Source organism: Clytia hemisphaerica, unplaced genomic scaffold (genome assembly GCF_902728285.1).
Source record: "Clytia hemisphaerica strain Z4C2 unplaced genomic scaffold, Clytia hemisphaerica genome assembly, whole genome shotgun sequence".
Taxonomy (NCBI): Eukaryota; Metazoa; Cnidaria; class Hydrozoa; order Leptothecata; family Clytiidae; genus Clytia; species Clytia hemisphaerica.
The window spans coordinates 86,868-110,007 of NW_027103907.1; the positions used below are offsets into that span (position 1 = coordinate 86,868).

The window sequence follows — 23,140 nt, forward strand, 5'->3', positions numbered from 1 at the left end:
AGAAGACCGAAAGCAGTTTAGCATGGCTACTTTAAAACGTAATAGGTTTTAGGAAACCTTGATTATCATCACTTATTTTAAGCATTATTCATATCTTTTGTAAGCCATTAAAACTTTTATTGGAGAAAATAGTATTACTAAAAACTTTATTGATTTTTCTCTATACTTCTCAAAGAAATTTATAAGCAAGGTGCTACGAAAGAAACAAGCGATACTTTTATGGACCTACCTGGTTATCAGAGGAATATTGAACATTAAACAATAAAACATTTTGCTCTAAAAGTTCGAAGTGGGTCAGAGAATGTCTGAGTAAAAAGGCAGAAAGCGTAAAAATAAATTTCGAAAATTAATTGTGTCTTTGTGCAAAAAATCTAATCTGCAGATGAGCAAATTTTGCACAGTTTTTTCGAAAATCAGACACATTCGACAGTGTGTGGTGTTAGACATATTTGTGTTAAAGGTTGAATATCGGAAGATATGAATGAACCAATCGCGAAGAAAACTAACAACTAATAGCTATTAAAATAATTGATGATGTGCTTATAAAAAACGTAAAATTGGGCCCAGTTTTTCATGAAACAACATTTTTAGCAACCGAAAATTCAAACCTACAGCAAAATATTCTGTTGTAATACAACTTCATCGGCAAATATATCGATCCCATCAGATGGGATTTTCCTGTTTCATGTAGGTACCAATTATTGTGCAAAAAAATCAAAAAAGTTTAATGAGCCAATCTCAAAAGAAAACTAATAACTAAGTAAATGGTAATGTGCTTATGAAAAAAAAATCGAATTAGGTTCAAAGCACGTATAGAAACTAAAATTTCATGTCTAAACACAAAATAAATATTCTTTCAAATTACAACTTCACGAGCAAAAATGACCGAACTTTTTGAATGTGCCAATCTCGAGGAAAAATCTAAACTAAGTAATTTGTAATGTGCTTATAAAAAAGATCGAATTCGGCCCATTTTCTCATAAAAATATGTCTAGCAATCAGTATTTTGTTCCTAAATACAAATATTTTTTTTAAATTATGACTTGATGAGAAAAGATTATTTGGTTAAGAACATCGACCTATACTTATAAATAGTGATTCTTATAGATAAAGATGTGTTTTTGAGTCGAAAAAATATTTTTGCAAAAGTCTGCTTCAGCCATCTTATACCCATGATGGTACCCTACTTTCATGCAAAAAATCAGAAAAAATTAATGATCCAATTTTTTGCAAAATCCAAAGAACCCTTTCTTAGACGTTTTTTGGCTGAAATTTGCCCCTAAATTTGCTCCGTCAAATTCGAAAGTTTACGGTTACACATCTTTGTGCAAAAAATCATAAAAAACAAGTGAGCAAATGCTCGAGAAATCTAATAACTAACAAACAAACGAACGAACAAACACAGGTTAATATTATTTTAGGACCTCCAGGTAGCTCCAAAAATGATGAAGATAATATATGAACTTTTTTGTCCTCTGGTGCTTGACTACTTGTATTTGGAGGGTTCATACAAACAAGGGTGAAATCCCTTTCCATTAGCCTATTTCAAACGATTCGTGTTTTCAGTATATGATTTTTTTCTACGTCACTGCAGTAATCAAATTTTTATTGTAAATAACTCTTTTGCGAATTGAGATGTAAATTTAACAAAAATATCGACAATAGAAAACAAGTTCTTAAATTCCCAAGTCATTTAGGATGATTACAAAAGTTAGTTTTTCTCAACTTTTTTATTGAAGGGAAATCTGCACAGATTTGTGCATTTTTTCCCTGTAAATTGAATAGAAAAGAGCATGTAGCAGATACACGAATCCTATGAAATAGGCTAATACTAAGTGTCCCCACTCCAATGATTGAAGATGAATAGCATACCGTCGCGAATCTAAAAATAGACATTGATTTTTATGTTTGACTGAAATTCAATCCCATCACCCTTTGCGTTTACTACGCTTGCACGCAAATTACACTCAATTACAAAGAAAAAGTAATAACCTTCACGACTTTTGAATTAAGACAAAAAGGATTGTGGGATTGAATTTCGGTCAAATGAGAGAAGTAATAATCATGACGTTTGCACGACGAAGCGCTATTGGTGTTGTGTATTTTCAATTTTCAGTATGAACTAAAACTAATTACAAATGTAACAATAAATCTTTATTAATTACAGCTACCCGTCTATGGAGTGATCAACTTTGACAGATTACTCAACATTGTCGAGATAACAAAACGGGAGAAAATTGTCCAAATTAGGGTCCCTTTAACAAAGATATCTTTCATTGAGTTCGTCCAACCCTTTGTCATGTTCATGAATAGTCTAAGTCAAATAATAGTCAAATCTAATACATGTTTTTTTTTATAAGCATAACGCTTATAAGCATATGAAGGCTCAGGTTTGCAGATTTCCTAACTAAGCATAACATAAGCATATACGCTAGCCTGAAATATTTTTCAAGTAGCAAATCTCTTTCTATTCAAAAAGGTTTGCAAGTGGTCAAGTAAAAAAATACATTCCGCGGCTAGCCACATTCCACTGCTCAAAAATTTAAATGCTTTTTGAATCGAATATTAACAAAATTTTAAAGATTTTACTAAAAAATTTGGTTGGGTGAATCAAAAGCATAATAATTCTTAAGCATATAATAAGCATATTCTCTGTCTGGATGCTTTGAAAGCTTAAGCATACTCGAGTCTGACCAAGGGGCATACACTTGAAAAAAAAACATGTAGTCAAATATCTTCGTAGGAGAAACCCATCATAAATCAATCGTTTTGTGTTCTCCGATCAACGAATCAGGGAAACAGAACGTTGCAGTCGATCAACGAACGTCCTTTGTAGTACCAGTGCTGATGATTTCCAATTAATTAGACCCGATTAACGTCCTTTCCCACGATATCCTTCATCAAAAACTCGCCCGAAATATATTTATCAATATTTTTCTTGCTCTCCGACCAGCATCTTAAATCTCTTTTGGTATAAGGAGGTGCACTTCGTTCGTAGATTCCAATGAAACGTTCAATAGCCGCAGAAAACCAGTGCACGAAAGAGGGATGTTTATCTAGCCCGACTACCCGCATAGACCAAAACATTAGCCTCATCCATATTCGACAATCGTCCAACTTGAATCGCATCCCGCGTTCCTCTTCAGGGCGTTTCGAAGAATTCCACGCCCGAAAATGTGAATATTGGCGTAATCCGGACCGTCCTGAGTCAACCCAAGGTGTTCCTTCACCACCCATTCGTTCGTGTCTTCACCACCAATCCGCCAAACGTTGTCGATGAGCAGCTGCGCAATATTTTTCGAACATGAACTTCGATAGTGTTTGGTCTTCGAAAGCGTGGGCGTAGAATCGGGTGCACATTTGGCGGACCTTGTCCCCGCCGCCAATGCTTTTTAACACGTCATCCGTCTCGTGCATCATGTCGCTTCTTGTGGAAGGGATATTGGGACATTAACAAAATTACTAACGAACGCTTTGTCCAAATTACTTGGCCCCATTACTCCCCTCCCCCCAAAAAAATATAGATCAAGTTCTATGAATATTGAATATTATTCAATCTACCACGTTTTTTTTTATAAGAATGAAATGTTCCTCCTGAGCAAATAAATATATGTCCAACTCTATTATAACCAATCAGTGAATCCATTGGAGACAAACTTTCCGAACATATACCAACCAAATCGGTTTTAATATTATTCATTCTTATTGTAGATAGGTTTAATATCTTTTTGGATAATGCGTATTGTTTATTTAGTTTTATTTTCTTATCTGCGAACCGAAAAAAAATTCATTTATTTACTAATTCTCCGAAATTATAGGCCTGAGACACAAAACAAAAAAGAACAACTAGAAATCTCGATTTCGAGACAGATTGATATCTTTCATGTAGTAGGAGCCGTACCAAAGCCTAGAATCGAAAAACATAAAATATACATCCTAATGAAAATAAAAATCCTAATGGAACTGCTAGAGAGAAACCGTGGGGGATCGAAAAGAAGAGCTGAAAACTTTGTAAACTTATATACATGAAACACGAAAACTTAAACGCGAATAAACATATAACACTCTGGAAAAACAATCTATACTTAAAAAACCCCTTGTTGAAACTTGACATCGAACATAGATATTGTACATACCGAAAAACACAACACCCACATGTAAAACTGCTGTTTGAAGCTGTCGTATCAAATCTTTCTTTTTGAAAGGGTACTTAAAGTTCAGGTAGAAAATTTTTGAATCTGTAAATTCTATGTTAATACATAAAACATAATAATAATTATACAAAACACTAGTCAATATCTATACATACAAAAAAGCTAAAAAACGTTCAACGCTAAAAACTTTTGTGACGTGTTGCTAGTAAAGTTGCAAGCGACTCTAGAAGCTTTGAACGATGTGTGAAGAGGAATGCAAAAATCTACCATCTTAAGCCCACGCTTCAAAATTGATAAAATGCGGAACCCTAAAAACGCCAACCTAAATAACGCCCGAAATGCCGAACACGAAAAACTCTAAAAACGCCTTCCGCCTCTCGCATAATGTTCTCCGAAAATGTAAATAAATACACTTATTTTCTTATCTGCGAACCGAAAATAAATTCATTTATTTACTAATTCTCCGAAATTATAGGCCTGAGACACAAAACAAAAAAGAACAACTAGAAATCTCGATTTCGAGACAGATTGATATCTTTCATGTACCCATGTAGTAGGAGCCGTACCAAAGCCTGTAGACTAAGAGCATGAGACAATTATCGTGAGTCTTTATTAAAAAAGTTACTTAAACATTCATAAACCTAAACTCCTAGATACGTATAATAAACTTTTAATACTTTCGGATATATACCTGTTTTTAACGTTATGAGATTTCCATCTTCCATGTTTCATTAATAATCTGTCTTTCACGCCCAGATCTGCGGCTGTGGAAACACCACCTGATCTTAAACTGTGCAAACCGTACAACCTTTTATCAAAACCCAACACATTTACGATAGCTTTAAATTCGTTACGAATTGTTGAATACGACACTGCTTTGTTAGCCTTTCGAAGTTTATGTTTTGTTGTTAATGCTCTGAAAATAAAGTTGTTAGAGTTAGAATTTTCTTTTATCTTCGTACAGTACAACTCTAATGCTCTCACTGGACAAAAATGTGATTTTAACCTAGCGAGGCACAACCAATGGCCATGTCTGTAAACGTCCGTCTTACTTTTCTCGATAAAAATCATGGCGTGAGTCGTAAAAAACTTCATATCCGATCTTCTCAAGTTCTGACATTCCGAAAATCTCAAAAACCCAGTAAATGATACTATTAAAATTGTAATTAATCGCAGAGCCTTTAAACTGTCTTTCCTGGCCGATAATGTTTTAATCATCAATTTTAGCATGTCTACTGTAATCGGTTCCTTTTTCTTTATGCTTCCTTCCCAACCAATCTTTTTGCTGCCTCTAGAGCGTATTTCAAAATCGATGTCTGGACAAATTGATGGCCCGAAATCGCATGAAAATATTTTATTGCCATGATTGTAGACTCTATTACAGAAAAAGATTTATCTTGTTGTACGCATGAAACTATAAACAAAACGACATATTGTTCTTTCGTGGGCATGGGACTGATCTCCCGAAATTGTTTACACCAGTTAATCCATTTTTTGAAATATCCTTCGTACTTTTTATTTGTGCTTTCTGATCTTGCATGTTTTAAAACTGCTGGTACCGAATTTACTAAAGAGTCCAATTTTGGATCGTAAACTTTGAAATACCTTTTCATACCGCTTGCAATCAGACCTAAACAAAGTGATTTTCAATCATTAAAACGTAAACCGGTATAACAAGATCAGAATCTCCCAAAATTGAACCTTTATATTCCCCTTGCGAGATAAAAACTCTAGAATCTTTGTAAAAGATAGCTTCCTTAACAAAATCTTTAAATACCCCCTCTTCTTTAATTAAGTAAGGCCAAAATACTGCAGAAGGCCAGAAGGGGACAATGAAAACACCTTTTGTCTTACCTTGAGACGCTAGGAAATGTTTAATTGTTTTGGGAATCAAATAGGGGGGAGGCACCATATAGCAAAATTCTCCCGACCAATCGAACGAAAAGGCATCTACCTTGAAACTCCCTGGAGAAAAATACCTTGAGCAAAAGCGTTCACATTTTGTGTTATTACTATCTGCAAATAAATCTATACTAAACTTGCCCCACTTTGTTTCCAAACTGTGCACAAAAGAAGATTTCACAAACCAATCGTCGTAATCTGTTGTTTTGCTTACCTTGTCAGCTTGTCCATTTTTGTCTCTAGAAATCCATGTGACAGTTAATTTTACATCCTTTTTCTTACAAGATAAATATATATTGTTCGCTAAACCTTGCAACAAATCTTTATTGCTACCTACCCTAATAATGATCGCTGTGCTTATATTGTCTGTGTGCCATAAAATCGTTTTACTATCTAACATTTCGTCAAAAGAATCTATTGCATATTTAATAGCCAATAATTCTCTAAAGGTAGAACTTTCTTCTATTTCTAACCGCTTCAAGTTTCTATAACATACATTTTTATCAAGAATTGCACCAATTCCCGTGGCACTTGCATCTGAAAAAACTTTTAAATCTGGAATTTCATATTTTCTTATTGATTTGTTATTCAACTCACGTAGATTAAACTTCCAAAACAATAATTCTCTCAAAACGTCATGAAAAAAGGTCACATTTATTTTCTTATCCCAGGAGACCCTGGATTCAATTAATTTGTAAATTAGACGAGTTTTTAATCGAATTACATTTCCTAAAACAAATTTCATAGAGACAATTTTACCTGCCACACAAGAGAGCTGTCTTGCAGAAGTGCGTGTTGGATGATCAAAAATATTTTCAAGTGACTTCAATAACGAAGTAATGCGCTTCTCCGAAATAGAGTAAGTTTTGTTTTCGAAATCTACCTGAATGCCCAACCATTGAATTTTTGTGACTGGATCCCATTGGGACTTCTCCTCATTGATTACAAAACCTGATTGATCTAAGGAATCTTTAACGAAAAGTGAATTTTCTTTAGCTTTTTCCCTCAAATATTCTACTGACAAAGCATCGTCTAAAAAACAGGCTATCCTTATCCCGTGAGATCTCCAAAATTTTATTAGAACCCTTACTCTTTTAGTAAAAATTAGAGGCCCCGAACTCAAACCAAAAGGCAAAACAGAATACAAAAAATATCTCTTTGGACCTTTCCCAAAATTCCAAGAAAAACCTAAATACTTTTGGTGGTCGCTGTGTATGTCAACATGATGATACCCACTTTTTAAATCAAACTTGAATAAATACGCCTCTTCATCTGAATGAATAAAATCTTCGAATACTTTCCAATCGTCGAATTTTATCTTTTCTTTCCACAAAAATTGATTTAAAAAACTTACATCTAATATCAATCTTTTCTTCCCACTTGGATCCTCCGCTACTGATAAAGGGTTGGTGGCAAACGGCCTCTGGACGAAAATCTTTCCCTCTCTTAACAAGCCTTCTAGGGTCTCTTCGACAAACTTTTTGTTTCGTAAAGCTGATTTGTTATTCTTAAGCTCAAAAGGTGGTGGATTATACCTAAAGGGAATTCTGTAACCGTGCTCGATAACCTCCAAAATGTGTAAATTAGCTTCTAAATTTTTCCTCCAGAATTGAAGGTGCCTTTTTAAACTTCCTTTTACCCTTTGTTTATTTTGAGAAATACAATTATCACTCTTACCATTATCCCATTGTTTATCTTTTAGGACACTGGTGTTTCCAATGGCCGGTCTCTCCACACACGAAACAAGCGTTGAGTGGTACTGGATACCTTCGTGGTTGCGAAAACGGTTGGAGATGGTTGGTTGCTGTGCCTTCTCCACTGGCACCTTGCCATAGAAAGGGCCGTTGGTGTAGAGGTATAAACACTTGCTGCTGTTGTGGAACCACGTGTTGTATTGGAAGCTGTGGTCTAGACTGATAATTCTGTACTGCATGGTTATACTGGGGGGACATGAATTTCTTGTTTGGGACCACATTGTTGGAAGGGTCCTGTTGGTGCTTTCGTTTCAAACTCGAGATGGCTCTACCCTCAGCTTTCCTCCACCTATCATCATCTCCATCCTCGAACAAATCATTGGGCAAATATTCTTGGACAGAATCCCAACCAGCTACCGAGCGATCAGCCAAACAAATGATTTTCTGGCGCTTCAACAATTCCTTCTCCATCTTGTCTAATACTGATGCCAGTTTATCTTTATTGTTGGCCTCCAAAGAACTTTAGCCTCAATATTCAACTCGTACAAATCCTGAGTAAAACTATATTGTAATTTATTAGATATTGATTTAAAATCACGAGAGCTTTTATTTTGAATAGTTTTCATTTGAGACTTAATAAATACATTATCCTTCTCCCTTTTTTCGTCTGATTGATCGAACCTTCGTTGTAAAAAGTTCATAAGGTTATCCTGAAAGGCAATAGGATCGAAATCATTTTGTATCTGTCGTGGATCACCCTGCTGGCCTTGAAAATTCTCCTGCTGTTCCTCCTCTTCTCTAATAGGTCTAAATTGGCGATTACCTCTATCGATTCTGATTGGAATAAATTGGTTTTCCTCATCCGACTCTGTTCTTATGTTGTCTACTTCTGGTTGCACTGAAATCTCCTGATTATTCCTCTTTGGTCTTCTCGTGATCGTTGATGAACTCTTCTTTTTGTTGGATGTCTTTTGAGGAGCCATGATATTTTTGAGTTTTCTTAACATTACTCTTGTAAAGTTGCAAGCGACTCTAGAAGCTTTGAACGACGTGTGAAGAGGAATGCAAAAATCTACCATCTTAAGCCCACGCTTCAAAATTGATAAAATGCGGAACCCTAAAAACGCCAACCTAAATAACGCCCGAAATGCCGAACACGAAAAACTCTAAAAACGCCTTCCGCCTCTCGCATAATGTTCTCCGAAAATGTAAATAAATACACTTAATTTTAGCTCCTCCGGAAATGCCTACTCTTGTGTGCTTAATTGTACGGGAGAGGGGGGGGGGTGGAATAAGCAGGGGGTGGGTCATGATAAAGTGATATGGGGGTGATTTTTTTCCAAAAACTGCTAAATGACTCCCCCCTACAATTAAGCACACAAGAGCATATTAGTTCATGGGTTAATTTGAGACGTTTTGGGCTACACAAGTTCACTGGATATCACTAAAATTAAAATGGAAAGGGAGACGATAGCTTTTTCATAAGGAGACTATAATCATGTTTTCTGATTTTTTTACCCTTGCATTAGTTGGATTTTGACCTATAGTTGACCTGGATAGCCCGCCTCTCGGCACAGCCCTTATTTTCAAATTGTTTTGTAATAATATTTATAGCATATTTTTTTGGAATGGATGTAAATTATAGTTTCACTGACCAAATAATTCCTTCTCAATAATATGAAATGAGAAACGGTTTAAAAATTTTATCGGTTCATGTATTCTTCACATTCGAAAAAAGTTGGTCTATTTACAAGCAGTAAAAAATTGACATATACAGTTAACAATGAGAGTTTTCAAAGATAAAATTGTTAAAGAGCTCAATATAACTTATTACACGAAAATAAGTAGACACATAGTTAACGGCCTTGAAATTAACACGCAAAAAATGAACACGAATCTCACTTGCTTTTTCAAGGACACCACGGCTGGTTTTAATTAAAAGGGGTTTTATTTAACACGAAAATTCTTAATTCTTGTTAATTACACGTCTAATTATTTCCATGTAATAAGATAGAAAGAGTTGAAAAAAAATATCTATGGGCCTCGTAAAATTAAAAAATGAACTAGGAAGATTTTTTGGAAATTGTTTTTTTAGGTACCAGTGGATACCCCTTAAAACCACATACCCCTTAAAACCCACAATGTTGCATTTTTGGCTTTCATAACTACCAGATTTAATTTTATGTGGTATGTTTCACTTTTATAAATGTTCTTTCATAAAATACCAAATTTTAAGGATTTTAAAGATGCTAAAGTATCTTAAAATTCGAAGTTATTCAAAATTTTATCAAAAATCCCTTTTTTAAGTTTTTTGGACCTAGAAATTACACAATTGAAATTAAGGTCATAAAACCTATACTTTTTAGATACCTATACTTATGGTAGGTATGAAAAAATCATTTTCATCTTCGTGAATAGACCCCAACGAAAATGACAGGCCCTTAAAATTCTACTTTAAAGCACTTTTATGGTGATGATCAATAAAATCTGAAAATCGACTTTCTCAAAACCTGGTCATGTTGCATACCAAAATGTCACAAATTTGATGGAGATTTAGAAAAACATTAGAACCATAGGTCAAAAATGAAGCGAATGAAGGTTTTGGCCTTTCGTAGCCGTTTTTAACGAAAAAAAAACCACACACAATTGCATTATGGGCATGAAATCCTGAAAAATGAAAATATTGTTGTGGGAATGAATTTTCTAGCAAGTCTTTGAACCATTGAATCACGACAGCAACACCAAATTTGTATCCATCAGCTTGAGTATCCCGTTAGCAAGGGTCGGACTTTGTGGTTTTTAGCCTTAATTTTTGTAGGTTTTAAGGGGTATTTTGATTTTAAACACATATTTTTTTGAGATCATTTAGGTACTAATGGTATATTCATAACATTAGTAACTTTACAGTGAATTACTGTTCAAAATTTGAGGTCAAAAGAACTTTTTTGTAAAAAGTTATTCGAGAAAAAACCATTTTGTAGGTTTTAAGGGGTAAATAGCTAAAACTGCACTTTTTCACTTCCTCGTGAAAAACTGAAAACTGTTTTCTACAAAACATCACTGCTAGGGAAGACAATCATAGACAACGTACTTTCAACACAAAAAGTTTCAGCCTTACACTCCAACTAAACAATGAGATAGAGGGTACCACTTTTTATTGTGGGTTTTAAGGGGTATCCACTGGTAGTCTTGAACCTTTATTATAAGGATAAGAGGCAGAGAAATTGAGACACAATTCGTACGGGGGGGGGGTAGTTTGACAGGGAAACTAATGAAAAAGCTTGGCGTCTGAAATTTTTATCAAAACAAGTAAAAAAGTGTTCTTATGTTTATCTCGTCGAGATTTGATTTTCTGTTTTGAAGACTTTTTCTTGCTTTTAAAATTTCTTGAAAGCCCGTCTAGGTTCATTTTGCTAAGCATGATAGGTATCAATCTTTTTATCAATTTTTTCACACAGTGGGCTTAGTACCGTGAAAAGCGCAGCTCAAAATCATATATTTACGCTGTGCCGACGAATCGAGATTCTATTCATCGCGCAATCAGCGAAGACAAAAGTCACCATGACGACCATCCAAGATCTTGGATGAGCGTCATAGTCGATATTTTTATTCCCGTCGTTGAAAACACAGCTTACAAAAAGTCATCAATGCTTTGTAAAAAGAGTCAGTGATAGAGAATCATAACATAAAGTCTGTCTATTATTTCGATTCAATTAAAGTGACATTTCCATAATTAAAAGTTTAGTAATTACTGTTATACATTTGGGGATCATGTAAAAGATTTCTTTCGAGATAAACTCATTTCAACTACACTTGGAGGTTTCTGGGGAATTCGTAAATAGTAAACTGCATACTGATACAGTCTGCTAGACATTAATATGGTAATATTTGCTCTTCATCTTTGATTTTTTCTACAGTGATTAGATTGACACATGCGCGATAAAATTTCTATTATTTGTCTTCAGAGGTTACTATTTTCTTTGAAAACTTAACCTCTAATACTCAGGGTATGGGCTTAGTTTTTAGGCATTCTGAGCCTCATGTTTCTTAAAAGTGTGTTTCTTAAAAAAAAAAAAAAAAAGCGTGTACACTCATTTGATCATCTACCATCCATCAGTCCTAAGATGAAATAATGCCTTCTTCCTTGGGCGGGTCATTGAAGAAGACGTTCTGCAGGGCGGTGCTGTTGTGATTCTTTTCTACGCCTTCTTCTTCTTCAGGGGTCTGGAATAGAACGGAAATATCATAGAACTCGTACCTCTAACTTCTCAAAAAGAATTTTCAAACTTCCTTGAGATAAAATGAAGAGTTGAGAGTCTTTGTTAGAACGATCTCATCTGTACAGTATTATTATAATCTCTTTCACAATGTTCTGTATTCTTACATTTTTATATCAAAAGATATTTCATCCAACTTTGTCGATTTCTTTTTGTAGACGAAAGCAAATGGGAGGGGTAGTAACCCTAGTATGTTTTTTAACTTTCGTTTATTTTGACTCTTGAAAATAAGCTATTTCTCTACCCCTTTTTTTCCCTTGCAGTTTTGCCCATGGCGTCACTATTATCGTCACAAAAAGTTTTCCCGGGCCTAATCTGAGTCCTCCCTCTCAGAAATATCTTGTAATATACTGTTCTTTGGAATAGACTAAAAATGGCTAGGTCGTAAAAAAGATGTCACGGAACCCCAGGCTTACCCCCCTACTATATCTCTTATCCTCTGAATCTTACCTTGAGAAAACGTTTATTTTTATATAAAACAACCAGCTTACCAGAAATTCATAGTTATCATCAAAGAAATCATTTTGACTTTCGGTTCCATCCAAATGCTTCATGATAAAACCTGAAGAGTGGAAATGAGTGTGGTAAAGTAAAACAGAAGAATAATAGGTTGAAATCAGTGAAAGTTGAGTAGCAAATGTTATCAAATGGTATCAAAATACTATACCGAAATTTTTCAATTCACTATTTTCACAACTGATGATTGTAGAAACATGATACTCAGAGTCTTGTGACAAAAAAGAATTTGTATTTTTTATACATATAATTGACGCTCTTTCATTCGTTTTTTAAGGGGAATCGGATTTTCATCAAATAATGGGGAGCATATCGAATAATGGAGCGTATCCATTGATTTATAAAGCCCGAAGGGCTAGGTGGACTGCTTTAAACTCTTCCAAGCAAAAAAAAGTGAATATCGCAAAGAATATTGCTGCTATTGTTTTCGAAAACCCAGCTTCGCGGGTTGGTCAAGCGCTGAAATTATATTGTAATGTCACGTGACTTAGGTAGCATAATTCGACTCTCTACTAATCGATACGGGGCTCTATTATAAATCTATGAGCGTATCGATTAGTAGAGAGTCGAATTAGAGAGTGTCCACTGTTTGTCTATCTAGAAAGTTTATCAAAGAGCTTTACTAAGTTTTGGAACTGTGAATTATAATTAAATATACCTGTAATAATTCCTCCAATCACGGCAAAAGCAAAAGAGACAAATGCAGCAGCAATTTGATATCCACCTTGCTTCTTCAATGACCATTCGTCTGATCCATCTTTCGTGTTTGTGTAATATTGACGGCTAATGAAAATAAATGGTTAACTTTTCGTAACTCCTCTTCCTTAGAACACCCATTTACTCAACTACTTTAGGTGTACAAACTTTCGCGAGCAGAAACTTTGGTGGCAATTTTCGTGAATTTTGGCCTTTTTCGCAAAAGAAAATGTCTTTAAAGATTCTCAACAGGGCAATTCGCGAAAGTTTATGCTCGCGAAAAGTTCTCAAAAATATTGAGAATCTATAAAACCTTGAAATTGCAATAAATATCGAATTTCCGGCATAATATTATCCTTTAATGTGTTTTTAAAGTCGAAGAGCAACCGTCTTTAGCGGATTTAAAGAATATTTTTCACTTTTAAGGTAATTTTTATTCGAAAATTAATGTACTCTCAATCCAGTCCTTACTGAAAAACACACTATAATATTGAAACTCCTCATTGGATTTTCGGGCTCAAAGAGTAATACAATTTAAAATCACTACCGTTATGACAACTGACGATTTTTCGGCCCCAATTGGTATTAAGTTCTTTTCACCTCGCCCCTCCCTATCGGCAAAAAATAACTTGCGTAATATGAAACGTCTGTCTCAGTCTACTCGAACAGTCTTTAAGTAACTTCTTTCTGAAAAGGTACTACATGGATATGGTAATTCATTAAATTTTCTAAATCACCAAGAAAATTTGTCAAGAATACTAATCCATCATCCAATCCGATATTTTGAATTTGCAATGAGTTTTGCTGCTTACCCTTTTTCTCCAATAGCAGGTGCAGCGATAGCAGAGAAAATTGCCGACAAAAATCCGGGTATTCCGTGAAGGTTGTGGATGCCACACGTATCATGTATCTTTAGCTTTGAGCTCAAAAATGGCTGAAAAATTAGGAGAAGCCCATGTTCAGTCTTATTTTCTTGTACCACTTACCAAAAAATAATACGGGCGTAGGGCGTAACTAGTAAAAAGTCGTTGATGGCTGATATTGTGTATCTTTTTAGCTTGGAGCTCAAAAATGAGTAAAAATCAGGAGAAGCAAACTTTCAGTTGTTTTTTGTACCGCTGAGCAAAAATCATTTAATAGGGCGTATGACGTAAACGCCAACTTACCGTCAAATAGGAGTAACCAAGCACACTACAAACAGAAGCAATCATTCCGATCAAAATGGCGCCCCATGGCTGAATGTGAAGATCGGCAACTGCTCCCACAGCAACGCCGCCAGCTAATGTTGCATTTTGAATGTGCACCTAAAAAGTATGATTTTGAAACTTTTTAAAGTTTGCAAAAAACTGAGTTTCCAAAAGCGTCATTACTGTAAAAGTTACCACGGGACATTTTACAAAATATATGGACAATTGGGGTAAACGTTATACTTGACAAAAGCACTGAATTCATAACAGGAATTTATGTATTTATTTTCAATTACTGACCAACTGGCTATGAGTGTTTTTGTCATGTCAAGGAATCTAGAAAACATCTGTGACAGCTTAAGGTCAAATTCGAAAAGTTGATTACAGTGTAGTACTCTAACACGATTTTAAACTAATCCTTGATACCCATTACAAGATTAAGAGTTTATTTTCGTAGTAATCAAGCAATGCCTTTGCTGAAATACTTTCCTTTCTCATAAGACACCCTTGTGTCACAGACCCTAGCCTCACTGGAAAATGAAGCAAAGATTTCGTTCCCGGTTGGAAAATACCCTTCAATTTCGGCCCCATTGGGAAATCGACTTTGATTTCATCCCCACTTGAAATTTCATGTTTAAAAATTGCAATACAAAACCATCCCCACTAGAGTTTTTAACCTTGGAACAATAGAATTTCTCCATTAGGATTTCAATAGGAATTTTTATACCCACTGAGGAAAAAAAGTTCCACCGGGGCTGTGAGAAAGATTCCATTTTTCGCACTCAGATTCCACTGAAAATGACTTAGACTCCGGGATTTGTATTTTACGTATTGTTCCTTGCTTTCACTTACCATGCTAACTTTAAAACGCTTATCAAGCATAGGAGATATGACCATAGTTGTTACTACACAAGCGGCAAGAGAAAAGTAGGTATTGATGATCGCACGTGTTTGAGCTTCATGGTCTTTCCCACTAAGTAAGCCACTATTGAATGAAGGCCAATAAACCCATAAGAAGATCGTTCCTGTAGAAAAGTGAAAAAATGGTGAAAGTTTTCACTCAAGCAAACGTTTTTATAGCTATTCCACACGTCTTCCCGCGTCAAGAACCTCAAAATCTCGATAGTCCTATCATATCCAAGTCCAGCAGATAACGTTTTATTTTTCTGTGATAAATACCATTGGATCAAAGTTTCATGTGGCTACCATCGGATCCTACTTATCGGTCAGAGCTGCAATACAAGCAAACCTTTAAAAGAATCTACTAATTTCCTTATACAGTTGTATCAATTTCAGTATAAAAAAATCACAGTGAAAACTAAATCATTGTGCTATTTTTTGTGACAGAACTTTTCCCGAGGCTTTTCCCATGATTTTTTATGGCAGCTGTCAAGGATCGGGAAATCCACCCCATAGCCCGGGGGGGGATACTTAGGCAAAATTGGAAGGGGTTGGTTTTTCACCCTTCAAAGTCTCTCTAAGGGTCGGAAAAATCAGAAAGTTTTAAATTAGTCTCTGTAAGGGTCGGAAAATTCAGGATTTTAGGAAATTTTTATGATTTCAAGTGAAAAATTGTAAAAAAGTCTCATTGAGGGTAAAACTTTTTTCAAAAATTGAAGATAATTTTTCAAAATAGTCTCTCCAAGGGTCACCTTTTCAGCAAGAATCAGCCTCTCTAAGGGTCGGTTTTTGGACATACCCCTTATCCGCCGACCCTAGTACCCCCTTGGCCCCATGGTCACCATTAAACGATTCTTTGTCTTCTTCGTAAAGAAGCATTTTTTCAAATAATTAAAAGAAAATGATACAAAAAATTATTTTATACCTGCCATAGAGAAGAGATCACTTGTTCTGTCGGAGCTTTCTTTAGCATTGACTGTTGGATGTCCAATAACCGTTGACACAGCGATACCAAAGTATGCAGCAAACAGGTGAATAACAATAGATCCACCAATATCGGAGATTCCAAGATATTTCATGATAACCGATTCACTGACTGCAAACACAACACATTCCAGAATAGCCATGACAAGGATCTGGAAACGTGATATTTTACCGAGAACAGCTCCATAAGAAATGAGAACAACTGCGGAAGTGAAATCTGATGTCATCAAACTGTGCTTGAAAAATGGTAAAACATTAGTTCCTCCCTTCCGCTTTTTTTCACCTAAGATTCCATTTCCTGAACTAAGGTTCCATCTTAAACGGAAAGAGAACGAAAGTCTCTCAGCTTAACTCTCAGCTATTTTCCGTCCGTATCCGCCGACGAATCTGATTTGCAAGAACCTTCGCTATCTTTAGAGAAACACCTCAGAACAATCACTGGAATATTTCTCAGGAAGTTGAATCAAAGAAAATGGCGAAATTTCAGCACATTATACATCCAATCATTTAGGGCCTTATATGTCTGGGTCAGATTTGAACCACGTGTTGGCTTAAACAGAGCACAGATCAGGACCTCTTATTGTGTTTGGCTACGGTGCACAAAGTCATGGGTTTGATCCTCGGCCGGGTCATACCAAAGACTTCATACTCAGTAGAAAATGATACTCGATACCTCTCTGCTTGATGCTCAGTAATTAAGAAGAGAAGGACCAATGGTAAATTAGAGTAAAATCTATGGAGAAAGAGTGGCGCCCTCCCCAACCTATATTTCGATAGGTGGATATCTATCGAAAGAGGAATCTTGGGTCACCTCTGACTGCGGTGGCAAATCCAATTTTTAAAGACTGAGATACGTGCATACATAGAATAGTGCAAACTAAATAATCAGATTTTTGCCATGTGTGGAAAAGAAGTTTAAAGTAAAATCTCACGTGACTAGGTTAATTTTGACAGTGGTTGGATCGTCTGCTTTCTTAATACTTTGGTGGCACCAAGCGTTGACAAGCGTCGCCCATTGGATAACCACAGCACCAATCAAGAAGTTATAGGTGATTGAACCGAATCCATATCGCTTCAAGAACGTCATCAGAAAGCCGATTCCAAAAAACATCATAACATGCACATCTTGAAATTCTGTGTAAGAAATAAAAAATGTTTTCGGGAAGCGGTTTGCTTTATGATTTCTAAATCTGAATAGTGTCTGGACATATAAATGACACCCCTTTGTTACAGCCCCAGTTAGACCCCTACCTAATTGGAAAATTTGCAAAAGAAAGAATTTTTAAATATAATGCTGGGCCTTTAAAAATTTTTCAACTTTTTTCCTTCAACTAGAACTCTTCCTTTTTTGAATGTTTCATCAATCTCGCATCCAGAGCCACTTGCGCCTGCTTGCACCATTTTTAGTTTTTAGTGATTGGGGGTGTGATAGACAATCTTTTTCATGATTGCTATCAGAATCCTTAAAAGAACAAACTAAAGGAGAATGGGTTCGAGTTTGATGTTTGAGACAATACTGAAGAAGAAGAGGGGGCACTCGATTAAAAACGACCATATGTGCGACCCAAAATTAGACCTTTGAAATCGGACCTTTACAGTGCAGAGAAAATTTTAAAAATTTGATCACATTTGAGTGAAAAATCAACCCTTACGATGCATTTTCTTGAAATTTTTTGAGCATTTTCAGGCAAAATATGGTCAGATTTTCGAAATTTTTACATCCTTAGCGTGCAATTTTTCTCATCTTTGCTGATTTCGACCCTTACAGTGCACTTTGGGAAGCTTGGAAAATGGACGTATGGTATGTCAATTTACCTTGCGTGTCAACCGGATATATATTCACTTATTTTATACCACGTGAGGGAATAGGATGCTGTGCTCTGATTCAAGAGTTCTGTAACGGTACATCTATTGTTCAGTGTTCCTACGTGAACGCATTACCAAGTTTATGTATCGGAGGATATCGAGGGCGACGATACAAAACAAAGTCGATAGTTGATGGTTGACGGCTCTATATCGCCTTTGCCCATCTAAACAGACGACGGTATCTTGGTGTTTTTACCGTCGTCGAGCAAAGTGGACGGCGATTTCGACCCCATGTCAGCTTTGCTTTATACCGTCCCCCTCGATTTATCTCGAATACATAAACTCGCTATTGTTGCACCCTCGCGAGCCAGGGCCGTTAAACGATTCTGCGACGTAAAGAGGCCAGTGCTGTAAAACTGAAGGGATCATTTATATCCCCCGTCAATGCGTAGATCAGAATTATCAATTCATGATACGCACCACTGCAATGACTTCACGAAATTATGCGACTTTTCTGTTTTTGTTCCACCCAATACGTCACTTTTTCTATTGTTTAAGTTGACGTATTGGGTGGAAAATTTTAAAAGTTTTCAGAAGACTCACCAGTGGTGCATATCATGTATAGCGTAAGGGGGTCAGGTAAGGCCTGGAGTCGAGGGTGTTCATTGTTGTACAAATCATTCCTGGATTAGGCTGGTAGAACAAGACCAGTAGAGGCCCTAACGAAAATCGACACTATTTCTCGGCCACTCTCCGTCAAAAGCCTATGACCAATCTTTCATAATTTGGAATGACAGATCAAACACCCACTCTATCGGTATCATACTATTAAGTACTACTAAGTCATTTTTTATTAACTTTTAAATGTTACTTAAAAATCTAATTACGAGGTCTGATCTAATCAAGGTTTATAATATGATTTCATAATATTTCAGAGGTATGCGTGAAGATGTTGTTGTTAATCGAGTTATCAAGATCTCTTGCAATGCATTGTTATAGCCTTATTTGTAGATATGCTGAGCAAAAAAAGTTCGTTAAAACAGACAAAGTAAAACATCCTTTTTTATAGTAATTTACCCTCTTTTATAAGAACCAGTAAATTTTAGCTCAGCCTTACTAGCTGTTACCGATTTTTTGAAATTTTAAGGCTTTAATATTTGACTTAAATATTAGACCAAATTAAATTTACGAGAACACCTCCTTCTCACAGACCCGGTAGGATTTCTTTTTAAATCTGCTAAAATTTAAACTTTCTTAGTAACCTCGAAATCTGAGGCTCAAATTGTTCTTTCACATAGCGAAAGTATTACGATTATTTCGCGGTGTGGAACAAAATTTAGAAAACGAAAGTGATATAACACGGTGTTAGAAGCTTCTAGAGAAAGTGATATTGACATGGTGCTACACCAGGCTTCATTACCTATCGATTATCGGAACCAATTGATTGGTCATCGATTAAAAAAAATCAAGTGGGCGATTCTGGTTTATAAGAAATCCCCGGAGGTAATAAAAAGTGATCGACCTGCTTAAAATCGATTAAAGTCAATCATAAGTTCTTTAAAATCTATAACTTACGTCCGGGCCTCCGGGCTCACGTTTCAATGAACAAAATTTCAGCTTTCAGGAAGAAATATTTATGCAAAAACAGAATTTACCTGAAATCCAAACTTATAATTTCCACAAAATATTTCATGTATCTTCCAAATTTGTGCCTTTTCGATCTTAAAAACAGTTATCTTTTATCTAACAGCAATATTTTGTCCTCAATGGCCGAATTAAACTCCTGTAATATTTATTTTTCCAGGCATCAACAAAATTAAATGCCCACCAAAGTTGATTATTATAAAAGAGATCGAAAAAACTGGAAAAAAGTAGGATTGTTACTTTTTACTGATGATGACGTAACATTTATAGTATAATTTTTATTTTATTTTTTTATTTCAATCTCTTTAATCACCAAAACAATGTGGTATAAATAATGAAAATTTGTCCTCTAGATATATCTACAAGTTTTCTTTTTTCTTAAAAATATAAAAATGCATTCATGTGGTTACTAGTTGTCCTGGAGGAGAGATTGCGCTGACCAACGGGGCCTATCCGGAGGTATACCAGCAATCTTGCCCCCAGGATCACCAGTGGCCCCATGAGGTCGTTCAAGATTAAAGTTAAAAATCGGGCCTAATGGAAAATCTCTGGTGTGCGTAGGCGTCAATTGAACATTGAGGATTTCGGATCCATGCACAGACTTTACGTAACCCTCTAAAAAAAACTTAGACGTAAATAACTGCCAGGTATGTGATGACGCTAACGTTCTGATTTTTATCTACCCTAGTCTCTAACTTCTCTGTAAAGCCAGTTTTTTTCAAATCCGACCCGGGTTTCCAAACCTAGTACTCCCCGTTTGTTTAATACGATTATTTTTACCTATGAATAATCGAACACCATACGAAATTCTCAACTCTGATGAGTCGTCTTGTTTGCTCATAGTGTGTACTTTTGGAAGATTACCAGATATCAATCATGTTATCTTTCAAGACTCCCCCCAAACAATTAACCATGTACTTAAAAAGATATCGTTCTCGGACACATTTTTAAAGCTCAATCGAAATCTCACATCTCAAAAAAAATCACATCTCAGTCTTAGTCTCAAACCTCTAGTCTCTCAGCCTTTCTGGCCACTTTGACCACGATGCTCATCCTTTGATACATAAGACTAAACTCTATCTTTCGAAAACATTAGATTTTAGATTTTATCAATTTATAATAGTATTTATTTTAGTATTTATGTCATTTTATCTAATTTTTATCTTGAGTGTGTGTCTTGAGGTGTGATGTGAAGCGAGTGTACGATTTGGGTGAGAGGAGTGACGTTGATAGCAGTTGTAAATTTTTATTTATTTAACTGATGTATGCTCCTCTTTAAATATTAATAAATGAATGAAATACTGTCAAAGTGAAAAACATATTCGAATTCACGAGAGAATATCCTTGCATTTTAGCAGATGTATCAGTGCTTATCTTAATCAGGGTTTACAGAACTTTTACTTTTTTGATAACATTGAATGGTGATGATGATGGATTGTGATGACACTCTTAAAGGCAAAAATACCCGTACCTTTCCTTCTCTTAGGTACTATTGCAACACCCCGGTACAATTTCTATTTTTAAGGTATATTTGAGTGAATTGATATTTTAAGTACGGAAATTAAAACTAAAAAGAAAGTCCCAAAACAAAGTGAAGTCTGGACAAATCTTGGAACACATGCACACAGTGTGACCCAATCAAATCATTTGTTTTATAATAGTAGGGGGCTATCCTTTAGGATCCATATTATCCTTCGCTGGGCCCAACCGGATGTGATTGGTTCAAAAATAGATAGGATTTACATTTGTTTGAGGTCGTTGAAGTTTTTAATGGCCCTAAAAAATGGTTGTTACAGGGAAAATCCGAAAAAAATGACATTTTTTATAGTAGAAACCAAGGAAAATGATTAATACTATCGGATAGAGCATGTACGTAATACGATAAGTTTTGCACTCCTCCCAAAAACTTCAAACCACTCATATGTGGCTGCGTTCCACGAATCTACTATAGAGTTAGTTCATGTAATGTTTTCCACCAAATAGAGACTTATACGTAATTTGCCGTTCTTTTAAACCACATGCAGCTAATTCCCGTGATAAACAAAGAGGGATGAATCTGTAGGGGTGGTACAGTCATTTTCGGTAAGGATTGTGGACGGCGAAATATGAAATTTGTCGTTCTTTAGAAATTTGTCGTCCTTTTTGTCGCTTTTCAATAGTTATTTTTCGTTCTTTTTAGATGGTCTGGAAACGTTAGATGAACAATCTCATGCCACTTTATGTAATGTTTTGATTTCAATATGGAAAACGCAAAAGAAAATTAAACAACTTACGTGGATAGCTATCATTAACAGCTTGTCCAACGTTATCATATTCAACATAATTGGCAAATAGCGCCAACAAAACAATTTGGAATGAAAATAAAAAAACCGAGAACGAGACCTTCGGTAATGCAACCATAATTTCTTCGGAATTTTTTGAAGTAGAGTCTTCACAAATAACGATACAACGAGATTTGGGTAAATCGAAACTAAACGCCTAGATATATATGCCAAAGTCCTTATCTCGAATGTATATTTGACAAATAGCTACCTTCCTTTTGATTGGCTATCTCATGTTATTAGCTCATTGTTTAATGATCACTATTTTGGAACTCAGTCTCCCAGATTTAATCAAACGTGAAACTTTATAGGAAGAGATTACATTACATTAATTGACAAATAGGGGAAAAAGTCTTTTCTTTTAAAAAGTTTTAGATATAGATTTACTAACAAAACATAAAAAATACAATACATAGCGTCATATATTGACCTACCAACGTTTATAAACAAGACAAAAACAAAGTGAAGTCTGGACAAATCTTGGAACACATGCACACAGTGTGACCCAATCAAATCATTTGTTTTATAATAGTAGGGGGCTATCCTTTAGGATCCATATTATCCTTCGCTGGGCCCAACCGGATGTGATTGGTTCAAAAATAGATAGGATTTACATTTGTTTGAGGTCGTTGAAGTTTTTAATGGCCTAAAAAATGGTGTTACAGGGAAAATCCGAAAAAAATGACATTTTTTATAGTAGAAACCAAGGAAAATGATTAATACTATCGGATAGAGCATGTACGTAATACGATAAGTTTTGCACTCCTCCCAAAAACTTCAAACCACTCATATGTGGCTGCGTTCCACGAATCTACTATAGAGTTAGTTCATGTAATGTTTTCCACCAAATAGAGACTTATACGTAATTTGCCGTTCTTTTAAACCACATGCAGCTAATTCCCGTGATAAACAAAGAGGGATGAATCTGTAGGGGTGGTACAGTCATTTTCGGTAAGGATTGTGGACGGCGAAATATGAAATTTGTCGTTCTTTAGAAATTTGTCGTCCTTTTTGTCGCTTTTCAATAGTTATTTTCGTTCTTTTAATGGTCTGGAAACG

At 35.5% G+C, this 23,140-nt stretch overlaps 1 protein-coding gene across 2 annotated transcripts in view; it reads right to left on the reverse strand.

The window, feature by feature from the left end:
- Nucleotides 1-22,254, reverse strand: part of LOC136809031 (ammonium transporter Rh type A-like) — a 48,068-nt gene extending 25,814 nt beyond the window's left edge. The window contains exons 1-9 of one of the 2 annotated variants that reach the window (XM_067065606.1): nt 22,034-22,254; nt 17,243-17,444; nt 16,252-16,541; nt 15,279-15,451; nt 14,406-14,543; nt 14,052-14,173; nt 13,202-13,326; nt 12,519-12,589; nt 11,513-11,974 (exon numbers count right to left, since the gene is read on the reverse strand). In XM_067065606.1, coding sequence (XP_066921707.1) covers nt 11,870-11,974; nt 12,519-12,589; nt 13,202-13,326; nt 14,052-14,173; nt 14,406-14,543; nt 15,279-15,451; nt 16,252-16,541; nt 17,243-17,444; nt 22,034-22,160 — 1,353 coding nt within the window. In that variant the 5' untranslated portion in view covers nt 22,161-22,254 and the 3' untranslated portion in view covers nt 11,513-11,869. Of the gene's footprint in view, nt 1-11,512; nt 11,975-12,518; nt 12,590-13,201; nt 13,327-14,051; nt 14,174-14,405; nt 14,544-15,278; nt 15,452-16,251; nt 16,542-17,242; nt 17,445-22,033 lie in introns of those variants that run through there. The other variant, XM_067065605.1, reaches the window with a different exon arrangement.
- Nucleotides 22,255-23,140: the final 886 nt, after the last annotated feature.